Consider the following 12,718-nt stretch of genomic DNA (forward strand, 5'->3'; position numbering starts at 1 on the left):
AGAAATGTCTTCAATTTGAAAGAGAGTAGGTTTAGATTAGATACTAGAGCAAAAAAACTCTTCTCTGTGAGAGTGGTGAGGCCCTGGCACAGGTTTCCCAGAGAAGCTGTGGCTGCCCCTGGATCCCTGCAGTGTCCAAGGCCAGGCTGGACAGGGCTTGGAGCAGCCTGGGACAGTGAAAGGTGTCCATGACCATGGCAGGGGGTGGAACAAGGTGATCTCTAAGCTCCCTTCCAACTCAAACCATTCTGGGATTCTATGAGGTTCTCAGAGTCCAGGTCAGAGCCAGGGTTTCTTCCTTCCCTTTTCAGCAAATAGCTTGTACAAAATATCTGCTGTCCTGTTGGAAGATCCCAGCTCTACAGAGATGGGGCAACTGGGAGGTGCTTTAAAAGATTTTATTCCATTATCAGTCTCATAGAAGGGTGAAACATAAAAATTGTATTCTATCAGAAGTGAGCCTATTTCCTGGTTACAATACCTTATATTTGTTTTCCAGTCTATTAGATTTTGCCACAGGATGCTGCTAATACTTCTAATGCCAATCACCTATTATTTTACCCCACCTGGCATTGCTACAATGCATCTTTCACAATTCTGATTCTCCAACATATCTGGTCTGTTTGCAAGGCCATCGTTTGAAACTTGTTTCCAGTTCAGTCTCTCTCTCAAGAACACCTTCTCTATTCCATGGCATAGCTCAGTCAGCAGACCTTATCTCTGAGTTTGCAGACAGATGTATGAGACTATGTGAGCTTTCAGTCAGGCTTTGAGAATCCTCTGTAATTCCATTTCTCACAGTGTGCCTCAGGGCACAGACACACAATAAATAACAAGCCCTTTTCTGCCATTTCTGCCATTTCTGCAGCTCTTACAGTCCATCCCAGTTGGAATTGGTCAGGTGTATGGTTGTGGGAACCCCTGGACTGGCGGCATTTTCCTTGTGGCTCTGCTCATCTCCTCCCCACTGATTTGTCTACATGCTGCAATTGGATCAGCTGTGGGGATGTTTGCAGGTAAGGAATACTGACCAAATCATTTTTGCAACCAAGGTCCCCTGATCCAAGCCAGATTTTGTCCAGACTTTAAAGTTGTATGGGTTTGGTGGTAGCTGGGACAGCGCTCTCATTTTTCAAACTGTCTCTAATTTTTTCTAATTTTGTCTCTTAGTAAAGGTCATACAACATGGTGCAGGCAAGAAGAAAAGCAGGTTTTCTTTAAATTTTGCAATTTTTGTTGTCAGCCAGATGGTTTTTCCATTTTGTTTAACCCTCTAGCCACTGGATGTGGTAAATCCCATGGAGATCATAAGGAAACCTGGAGAAATACTTTCAGAACTGATTTCTTTCCACAACAATTGCTTTAAATGATGGCCACAAGCAAAGGCCTACCTCAGAATCAATCAGCCAAGGAAGGGGAACAGACTTATCTGGGATGCAGTTTGCTCAGTCCTGCTGTGGATTTGTCAAAATACCAAAATGAATGCAACTAAAAATGTCCTGTCTCTCCACTAATCAGAGAGAAACAACATTTAGAAACACAAAGCAGACCCAAGAGGTTAGTCAAAATTAATGCCACTTAAGTGACCAATTTTAATAAATATGGATGATGGAATAAGTGTAGTCTGATTCCTTGGAAAAGTCAGTAATCCAACAAGTTCTCTGTGCTCTGAAGCACTTTGAATAAGATGTCGCTGTCCTATACTCATGTTTTCAAATAAAACTGCCCACGATTTGTATGGCTAAGAGCATTTGGCAGGTCTTGTACAGGCATGAGGGTCGGTCTAGAAGGGAAAGGACAGGGGAAAGTTTCTGGGGACAAGCATGGTGATGAAACAGAGGAGAGATGAGGACAATATAGCAGTAAATGCATTAATATTACAAGTGTCAGGAAAGTGACCTGTGCACTACATATTGAGCTCTCCTTTTCACTGGTATGCCTGAAGCCTGTGAGAAATCCTACAGAAGTTTCTGAGAGGCCAGATTTGGGACAGACACCCCCAGCTCCCATCCCAGTGGAGAATTTCCACTGCTCAGGGGAAGTTGACTGCCTGTAATAACTAGACCATATCTCACAAAGGTCACTAGGAAAAAATGGAAAACTCTGCTTGCTCCCATAAAAGACACACAGTTGTGTCTCTGATATTCAAAATTAGGGTATGTGTGAGGTTTAAACAGTGTGTGGGCACAGCTTTCTGCACAGAGGACACCCAGGTGAGAAGGTTCACCCATACTCAGGCTGAATCCTCCACCTGTGTGTGTGGATACAACCCACTCAGTGAAAACACAGGAGGTTTTATCTGAATTAAACCTTTTAGTCTGGGCCAAATTCCACCACAGGGACATTACCAGAGCTCCAAAATAATGAGTCTCCTTTGACATCCTCCTCTTTCTTGCTTGCGCATGTGCAAGGACAAACCCACCTTGATGTTATGAGGAAGGGATGACAGATTCCTCCTGCAGGCTCCTCTCCTACCTGACCTCACAGCCTTGCCCTTTGTCTCGCAGCCCTGAGCATTGCATCCCCATTTGACAGCATCTACCTTGGCTTACACAACTACAACTGTGCCCTGGCCTGCATCGCCATCGGGGGCATGTTCTACGCCCTGACCTGGCAGACACATTTGCTGTCGCTTGCCTGTGGTGAGTACCTTTCACAGAAAGGGGAGGCAAATGTTTCTGCAGGTGTGCAGCTTATGAGGAGCACAGGTTTAGAGCCAGCCATCACTCTGTCTGTCCCAAAACCAGCTACTGTTTCTCTGGTGGCATCAGCATTGGGCTGTACAGTGTGAGTACAGCAAGAATAGCGTTAGACCCTGACAAGGTGGAAACGTCTCCAAGGGGTGGAAGTTCTGTTTGTGAAATGAGCACAAGTTGAGCCATGAGCATGTTTAACAAGTCAGCAACTCAACACCTTCACAGAAGCAGCCTTTTCATAATTACATGCATCACTGGGGGAAATGTGCCATAAGAAGGAAGCTGTTGCACCAGGTCAGTTTAAAATCCACCTACCCAAAGATCCCACATCCAACAGCAGCCAAGACCAGGCACTATGTGAAGTTTAAGAAAAGAAATTTCCCATTTAAGACATTCCTGTGAAGATATGCCCAGGTTCCAATTATCTTTATCTCAGTGTCCTGAGCACAGTTTCTGGATTTCTCAGTAGCTTTTCCTTCTTTGATTCAGCCCTTGGGTGCCTGACCTTGCCTCCTGTTGTGCCATCCCTGGCATCCTGGGGCAAGGAGACTCCTTGGGAACTGGTTGTGGTGTGAAGCCACAGGGCAGAGAAATTCTGAAGTCCAGCACTGCTGGAGAGTTTCTGCAATTCCCACTGCATGTGGATCAGAATAAAAACAAATTAAATAGAAAGAAATTAAAGATAAAAGAAATGCCACCATCGCTTCTCCTTGACAAAACCATGTTCTTCATTCTCCATCCATCTATACAGAGCAGATAGGACAAAATGTAGTCACAAAATCATTTGTGTTGGGAAATACGTCCAAGATCATCATGCCCAACCATGCCCCCAGCTCTGCCAAGGCCACCACTGACCCCTGCCCCCAGGTGCCACATTCACACAGCTGCTGATCCCTCCAGGGATGGGAGCACCACCACTGCCCTGGGCAGGTCCTGCCAGGGCTGGACAACCCTTTCTGTGAAGAAATTTTTCCATAGTATTCAACCTAAATCTCCCCTGGTGAATTTGAGGCCATTTTCTCTTGGAACATTTCAACAAATTGTTGAATTCTAGCAGTGATCCTCACAGTAGGTAGCTGGGAGGATATTTGGACATGCATTTGGACAATGTTGCTATTTTTTATATTTTCTTTGGAGAATTGAACAATATTTTCCTCATCCTGGGCTTTCTTTGGTCTTCTCAGCATTATTTTGTGCCTACTCTGGAGCAGCTCTTGCTAATGCCCTCTCTGTGGTAAGTGTGGTGTTTTTTGTTTTACCTGAGTTTTTTATTTATTTTTTTTTAACTGCATCTTGATTTGTTCAGATATAATGTTAAGGAAATGCCTCAAAATTCTCCATGTCAGCTTTGACAACACTGAAATGAGAATGCTGCAGCCAGCTGGCAGGTCATGCACAGATCCTGTGTCAGCTGAATTGTGCTCCTGAAGACTTTATATCTAATAATAAGATTTCAAAGACCTTTGGAGCATGTTATCCACAATAGGGTTATGCATGTATATGTGAGTTACAGCAACAGCATATGGTTTGAGATTAAATACTTAGTTGAACATTATCTTTCAGCAATTCCAAATTATCTAAATTTTCATTTTCTTCTTTCAAGGTCTAACTCCTTCCCTGCCCACAGGTATTATTGAAGTTTGAACTGGGTATGAGAATTAAATGAGTGGGAGACTGTTCTCTTAAGTACAAAGTTATTACATTTGGACAAATCAAGAAAGGAGTGAAGACAGAAATGCCAGGCTCTGTTTCTTCTTTAAGATCTGAGAGATTAAAGCAAAGCCATATTTTAATTAAATTGATTTACTAACTTAAAAGAGAATAGATGAGAAGTAGCAGTTTCATACACTGAATGTTTTCATCTGGCATCCTCTCAGTACTATGTAGGTCCTGACATATGTGCTGCTTTACACACACCTGCTTTTGGGAGGCATCAGGAAGAAGGACATCCACTTTTTATCCCTGTGATCATACTTTTGGAAGGCCTCAATTCAGGTCCAGAGGTGGGGGAACAGAGAGGGCTGAGGGTTGGATGTGATGCCAGTGTCATATAGCCATTGGGGAGAGTGAACATGAGTGACCAATACTCCCCATACATGATATTTTACCCAGCAGAGAGGGTAGAATTTGGCTTCTTTTATTAGAGAATTCAACTGTCTACATGTGAGCTGGGTGTCTTGGTTTTTTCACTGCAGCCACCAGAGCTATGGAGCTTGACTCAGCTGCTTCAATTCTAGTGCCAAGCTCCGTTCAGCACCAGTGTTGGTGGTGTATATATGATAAATGCCTCTGACAGGACTGAGGTCTGCAGTGTCAGAATGACGCTCCAGGTGAAAAACAGACCTCTGTGTGGGCAGCTGAATCCACACTAGGCAGCCACTCTCTCCTCAGGGAAAACTGAGGCCCTCCCAGCTTCCCAAATGGAAGAATTTAGCCAGAGGCAGGCATAAGTGGGGAGACCAAAAAGCGGTACCAAAGTGCACGCCTGTGTCTGTTCTGTCCCGTCCAGCTCGGGCTGCCGGTGTGCACCTGGCCCTTCTGCCTCTCCGCGCTCCTCTTCCTGCTGATAACCTCAGAAAACCCCGCCATCTACAAAATGCCCCTCTGCAAAGTCACACACCCAGAAGCCAACCGGATCTACTACCTGAGGATGAAGAGAAGGGCCGCGGAGAGCAGGAGGGAGGAGCAGAAGAGAAAGGAGCAGAAACCCTCTGACAGCTCAAAAATGAGCCCTGGGGGCACCCCACTGTGCACCCCCAAGAGCCGCCACGCTCACTGATTTCAGGCACACGCAGCTCTGCAGTTTGGGGGCAGCTTTTCCAGCTTCACCCAGGCACAGCACAGCCACAAACACCACTTTTGCCAGCAGTCTGAGGGCTGGAGATTCAGCATTCCACGCTGGAGGAATCACGGTTTGCCCTTGAGCTAAGCTTTCCAAAAAGCACTCAGGTAACATAATAACAGCTGCCTTATCAATCCACTGGCTGTTAACTTGAAAGTCGCTTCTTATCAATAATAATTATAAGAATAGGCAGAAGAACATTAAAGCTGACAAGAGGTTGCATTTAATTTCAGAGGTGTAATTTAACAAAGTAAATATGCTGAGAAGGCATTGGTGTCTAATAACAATAAATAATGTAAGAACTAAGTCAAGAGCTGCACTCCAAATTAAGAGCATGTATATTTGAAAGTGAAATAAACAGACTGTTCTCTTCCTTTCTTGTGTGCCATCAATGTCTAACCCTTTTAATACCTCTTTACAGCTACAACACACACAGGTAAATATTCTTACAGAGCACATCCTATAGCACTTTTGGTGCCATCTCCTGGCTCCTCATTAAGTGCTGAGGCAATGAATATATATGCTTTAATCAGACTAGAAGAGCAGCTAGCTAGCAATGATCAAACATTCTTCTTTTCCTTGAATAATCCTCTGTCTTACAAATAGATCTCTCTCTCCTGCTGACTGCAGGATAGTAAGTCTGAATCCCCACACGCATCCAGTGAGAAATAAAAAAACTCCATGTAAAGAATGGGATAAACATTTACTGCTGGTGGCAGTTCTTCCTCTCCCTTTCCTAGGGGAGTAGATCCTTTCTATTAAACCACAAGAAATTAACAAGTCAAAGGTTACCACTGCCACTTTATACCTCCTCGAGGTCTTTACAAGAGGGAAGTACCAAATGCCTTAAAGAGGATTTTCTCAGGAACTTTTCCAAAATCTCCATGAAGGAAGCCTGACAGAAAGGCTCCCTCACTCTAAAGTTGTTTTACGAGATCAGTTTAAAACCACAGACCCAAAGGATGTGAAGATTTAAAATCCAGAGGGACTGTGCAACCACAAGCACTCAGATCAGATGCTGTCCTCTCTGCCTTACAATGTAGGGCTGTTTTGCAGATCCACATGAGTATTTTTGAACAGGTGGGATCCCAGCTCCAAAAAACACTTTTTAAAAAGGTGAGCCTGGGCACTGCTCTTGGGATTATTTGTGCCTTTATCACTAAAAATCCAGCAGCACCAGCATCTGCCACCCCTCTAAATGTACCCTAGAAACAGAATCCAGGACTGAATTCATCCTGGGAGACAAAAACATGGTGTTGTTTATGTTCAAATATTTGTTTAAACAGGGGAAGCCATTCCAGGAGTTCTGGTAAAATTTAGGTCCCACTTCCTTTGAGCTATGATATTAGCAAACCAATGCTGGACAGTCTCCCATGGTCACTACAAACTGCAAGATCAGGGTCATCCCCCTGTTGCTGCTGCTCTAGAGAGACAAAAAAGAGGCAGAATAATGTAAGAGGTTCTTATTATATATAACTCTTAAGAGTTATTACACAACTGTCTGAAGACCTTCTCTCTCCAGCAGTCAATGAAATATGAAGCACACAGGAACTAGGATAGCTTATTCATGAACAGTTTAATTTAGCTCATGCACAGCATTAGAGAAATATTTGAATAGCAGCAGTGCAAAGTTACTGGAAAAAATACTGCAAAATAATGCTGGAAGCATATATGTGAAGAAAAATCTCAGCTGCTGTCAGTTATGCCCAACATATTGTTTGTTTTCCTAAAAATAAGAGTGAAGCCCAGGCACAATATGGCTATTGGAAAGGATTTGTCATGTAAGTGCCACTGCAGACATTAATTCCTCAGCCACAAGAAAATCCATCCTGAAATCAATTAGTAAAGCAATTTCTAGAGTTGAAGCCTTCCATAAAAAATAGAGTATAAACAGCTTTTTTAAGTCTCTAGCTAATCAAAAGATTTGAGTAACTATAGCCAGTATTAATAATTCTTGAAAACAGGCAAAACAAATCAAGTGTCTCCTGCAAAGGAACAGCAGACAATAAAAGCACTAACTGAAGCTATCAGTGGTAGCCCAGCAGCCTGATACCTAGAGAGTTCTATAAAAATTTTCATTAAGAGAGATAAAATGTACAGTTTTCAGTGGGGACTAATAATTTTGAGACAGCTCCCAGGGATCTAACATAAAACAAATATGACCATTAAAGGAGAAAAAAAATTAAAAGCATCTTCTATAATTAAAGCCAGCTCACCTCCACCTTAAATAGCACTAAATAAATGTTCCTATACAAACCAGCACCTGGCCTAGCCAGAGCACATGAAAAAAATCAATCTCCTAAAAATTTGCCTTAAAATATTAGAAAGCAGAACAGACTAAGTAAAGTAAAGGAATTACAAGAGAGCTTCCCAGTGAATTAAGACAATTCAAAGTGGAGCTCAATGTAAAAAATAGAATATACACTATGCAGTTCCAAGAAAAATGCTTACTTTATTGCTCCAAATATTATTTTTCTTACTTTTGTGTTTGCTTCATGCCCCCTAACAGGAAAAAAATAAAAAAAGCAACTTTGCTCTTTGAGATGAAGTTCTCAGCTCTTCTCCCAAAGACATAGGTGCTTCTGGTGATAAGATTGGTCACAGAATTCCTACAGAAAAAGCTGGGAAAAGCCCTTTAGATGTCCTGGCTTGGGTATTGGTGGCTCCAGGATGACTTACCTGTTAATGACTCCTCATGAATAATTAGCAAAGCTGCACGGAGGGAACGTGGAGGGAAGGGATTTGCTTTCCCAGTGGACGTTTGTAGCAGAGGTCAGAGCCACTCCACTGACACCTGCACTGCAGTTACTGGAGAGCAAAGTTTCCCTCCTGAGCCACAGAAGCACTGAATCCTTTAGTCTGGAGAAGCCCTCTAAGATCCTCGAGTCCAACCACTCCTCCAGCACTGCTACACTTGCCACTAACCCACGTCCCCAAGTGCCACATCCACATGGGGTTTAAATCCTTCCAGGGATGGGGTCTCCATCCCTTCCTGTCAGTGTTTGACAGCCCTTTCCACAATGAATTTTTTCCTGATATCCACTCTAAAACTGGTTTCCATCGTCTGATCTTCTTTGAGACCTAATCACCTCCTCACAGGGGTCAAGAGCTGATGGGAAGAGCAGCACAGAGGGAGACCACAACAGGAGGTGGTGACACCAAGCAGGGGACACCCAAAGCTGCTGACCTGGAAAACCCAGTGCTGTGCTTCCCATCAGTGATGGGAGAAGTGGCTGCAGCACTGTATGGCACCCACAAAGCAAACCATGGCAGGGTTAAAGCCTGATGAACACATTTCCCTGTTGGCCTCTGCTCTTAAGCAACCAGAGCTGCTTTACAGCAGAGCCTACTCCCTGTTCCACTCAGCATTGCTGTGAGCTTAAAATAAATACTGTCCTTTTTTTCAGCCCTTCTGCAAAGGACATCTCTTCTTCCCACACCTGCAAGCAATCAGTGCAGACTGATTGGAGCCTGAAATCATCGGATGCAGGGAGAGTATGCATCTCTCCCCAGCACCTAGGCTGGTGGCACAGGGAGCCAGCCAGCATCCCAGCAGGCACCAGAAAATAACAGGAAGGGCTCTGTGTCCTAGAGGGGCACTCCAGCAACATGGCACCTTCTTACAAGCTGAAAAACCCAAAACTTCAAAACTTATCAGAAAAAGATAATTCCTAAAAATATCCAGCTGCTGGGGAGTTTCTCTGTGCTCTGCCCATGACAGATTCCTCCAGTCTCCAGTGACAGACATATTGCCCAACACTGCAGGATGATTTAGGTTTTCTGTAGATCACATTTGCCAGGGTTGCAGAAATATCACCACCCTGAGGGGGAGACCTGTTTGCTAAATGCTGTTCCCTCACTCCCTCTTCCTCTACGTCAGTTTTAATTTGGGAGATGGAAGTAGTTCAAACAGGAAACAAGCCCTTGATTGCAGTTGATTTTACAGTTCTCAGAGACTCTTTTACAAACTCCTACAGCTGCTGCTGCAGCTGGAATTCACACATCCCAGTGGTGGGATGTGTGATGGCTCTGTGGGAAGCAAAGGTTTCTTCCACCACGTTGTGCCCGGCAATTAATTTGAATATCTCTGACTTCTTATTCAGCAGCTTCTGAGTGCACTCAGTAATCTCTGTGCATTCAAGAGCTTAAGGTCTCATGGAACTGCATCCTCACATCCACCTTCAGGGCTAGGTTTTTACATAGACACTTGAGGCAGACACAAACCCCTGCTCCCAAAATGTGCATCTTCACACAGCGCAGCAGGGTTGAAGCACCAAGTGTGTGCAGAAGCCCTTCCAAAAACATCCAACTGTGTCACAACCCAAAATGCACAGTTGTTGGGGCTGTTTAGCACATCCCAGTCCCTGAAAATTAAACTGTGCTGTGCACAAGGCAAAGGTAGAGAGACAGAGGCGTCCTTGACCTGTGCAGCTTAGGATGGTCTGGAATCTTCTTCCGCCAGCACATCCTGCCCTGTACCTGACAGTGCTTTTCCACACTTCCCTCATTTCAGCCAAGTGCTGACAGGTCTGTTGCTCTGTCTTCCAAAAATCTCTGCTCTGCAGAACCACTCAGCCAGAAATCAGGGAGAGATTTTTGTCTTTGGAGAAAACAAAGAAGTCAGAGGTGATGACAAACTGTCAGCCAGCGATGGTTTCTTACTGTAGCCAAGTGAGCTTAATTCACTTGTGCAAATTAAATCACATTAAGGACATTTTCCCTTAGCAGAAACTGAGTTATCCAACAGATAAGACATTTTGTTGTTTTTTTCTTTTGCCTACCCCAAGATGTGCATCTTTACTGTGAATGGATTTATACCTGTTTGTGCTTGTGTATGAAAATGTCGCTCTGCAGTACTGCTTGCATAATCACCCACAGCCAGAGTAACTCTCCCTCTATCCATTCCTCTATCCATATTAATTTTCAGTTATTTCTACTGTCTGAAGGTTAATTTCTGGATGCTACCAGTCCTCTTGTTCATCAGCAACCCATGCTATGTACAGCATCTTCCACTTCTAGTAAGAACTACTTGGCAAAAAAGCAGTGATCACTGGGATTTATAGGCTGAACGAGTTTCTTGTTGGAAGAATTATAGTATTCTGCTCTATGTTAAGGCCTAACACATACATCTCCTACAACATACGGGTTTTTGAGAATGGATGATTTCCTTGGAAGCAGCCATACCTTGGGTGAGACTCACAGCCCTACCATCAGGGCAAACATAAATGGCGGGGAGGTTTATTAAGCTGAGAGTAGGTGCAGGGAAGTGAATTGACTCTCAAATTGCAGAAGTGAATGAAGAAGCAGAAAAATACTTTGTCTTGCATCATAAAAAGAGGCAAGTCCAGCCAGCTTTGTCATTTCCAACAGGATCCTGCTGCCCTGAGGTAGGTTTGGAAAAAGAGCCTTTTTGAATTTGGGCTTTTCCCTGGAGCTAGGAGACCAGGTCTGAAGCGGAAAATAAGAACTATTTGAGTTTCAGTTTCCCATCTTTACTGAAATACAGCAATACAGTCAGCCTCAGGCTTCAAAATCTCTCCAGTATTTCAGACTGTTTCAATATCATGATTGGACTCAATCATCTCAAAGGTCTTCTCTGAACAACTATCCTATAATGCTGTGATTCTCATGTGGATGATCCAGTCTGCCATGCTAGAGATGACCAGAAAAACAAACAGCCTCGATGTTCAGATTCAGACATGAACAAGAGATCTTTTCTGCCTCTCAGCTTCCAAGTCCAGGACTTGGTACTCAATCTTATCACCACAGGCAGCCAGACCAGCCTGGAGAAATGTCCATTGCTGGTAGGAAAAATGATCCAGCTGACTGGAAAAAGGGAAGGGACACAAAACCAAACAAGAGGAACCAGCCAGAACAATGCACTGGGATTTTCTTTGACCTGTATTTCACTGGGTTCCACGACACACATGACAGGTCCTTCCTGGAGCCTCAGACACATTTCCTGAGCTGGACACCATGGGCACATGGGTGAATGGGATGGTTCCAGAGGGCAGGTCCTCATCATCAAGCTGCTGAACCACCACTGCAGTCTTTGGCATGTGCTGGCCTTGGATAACCAGTGCCTTTCCAAACAATTCCTCACCCCCACTAGCAGCAATGTTTTGAATAAATACCTTGAAAAAAATTGCAGCTGAAATAGAGGAGTTGTTTTCTACCCCAGCACTCAGAGCACCAGCCTGCATGAAGAGAGTCTCTCTCTAAAGCTGTCACTTATTTTGCCATGACAGAGCAGAGCTTTTTTGCACACTGCTGTAGCTGTAAGACATCTACAACCTGCTCTTCACAAATTCCTGCCCCACTCCTATCCCAGGATACAGAGACTGTCGCTCCTAATCAGTAAGCTGGTTTCCAGATATCACTTCTGCACTCTTGGAGCTGCATGGACTGAGGAGATGAGTCATGAGAGCATGTCAAGGTGGACAGAAGGGACAGTGGGTCTCTAGAGCAGGTAGGAAGAGGAGGGAAGTGATGCTTTAGGAGAGCTGGTAATTTTGGGAGCGTACATCATCAAGAGCAGTACACAGAGCAGCAGAAAGGTTCAGAGCACAAGGAGTTTGAGCTTTGCCAGGGCCAGGGAGCTGCTCTTTGTGAGCCCTCTGAACCAGGAGATCTGAATATTTGCTGCAATTTCCACAGCTGCACACGTGGCTGTGCTGGAGTCACACCAGGAGAGGGAGATGGACACCAGAGCAGACCGTGCTCTGCTCCAGCCACTTACCCCACCCCATCCCACTGCCACACAGGGCAATGCCTTTCTCTAGAGAACTTCTACAAGCCAAAATGTAGGGATAGAAGCTTCCCATACCAGCTCAGCTTTTGGGCCGCTCTGTACAAACCCAAAATGATTTGCCCTCAGCAAACAAGTCCAAGATTGTGACAGACCCTGTGATGCTCTGTGCTGAAACAGATTTTTCTGCTCTTCACTCACTCATAAAAACAAGAAGATGGCCATGGATGTTGATGGGGGCTGACTCACCTGTGGGACAGGCCAGGCCACAGCTGACCAGAGGTGTGTCCTCAGCCAGGACATGGGCTCTCTCCCACCACACGGCTCTCTCACTCCTGCCATACTTCCATTACCACCGCCAGCTCTCCACACACCTCCACAGGAACTACAGACTGGCAGTACTTCTGGTAGTGAAACATTAAGTTTGGTCAC

General features: G+C 44.5%; 1 protein-coding gene across 1 annotated transcript in view; it reads left to right on the plus strand.

Annotated features, from left to right (window-relative positions):
- LOC148184538 (urea transporter 2-like) overlaps positions 1–5,545 on the plus strand; it is a 307,863-nt gene extending 302,318 nt beyond the window's left edge. The window contains exons 8-11 of the mRNA XM_088054095.1: positions 869–1,016; positions 2,508–2,642; positions 3,881–3,930; positions 5,206–5,545. Coding sequence (XP_087910221.1) covers positions 869–1,016; positions 2,508–2,642; positions 3,881–3,930; positions 5,206–5,475 — 603 coding nt within the window. The 3' untranslated portion in view covers positions 5,476–5,545. The remainder of the gene's footprint in view (positions 1–868; positions 1,017–2,507; positions 2,643–3,880; positions 3,931–5,205) is intronic.
- The last annotated feature ends 7,173 nt before the right edge of the window (positions 5,546–12,718 follow it).

This window comes from Pseudopodoces humilis, chromosome 4, assembly GCF_049639895.1.
Source record: "Pseudopodoces humilis isolate 2021_Gansu_Grassland_sample_001 chromosome 4, ASM4963989v1, whole genome shotgun sequence".
Lineage (NCBI taxonomy): Eukaryota > Metazoa > Chordata > Aves > Passeriformes > Paridae > Pseudopodoces > Pseudopodoces humilis.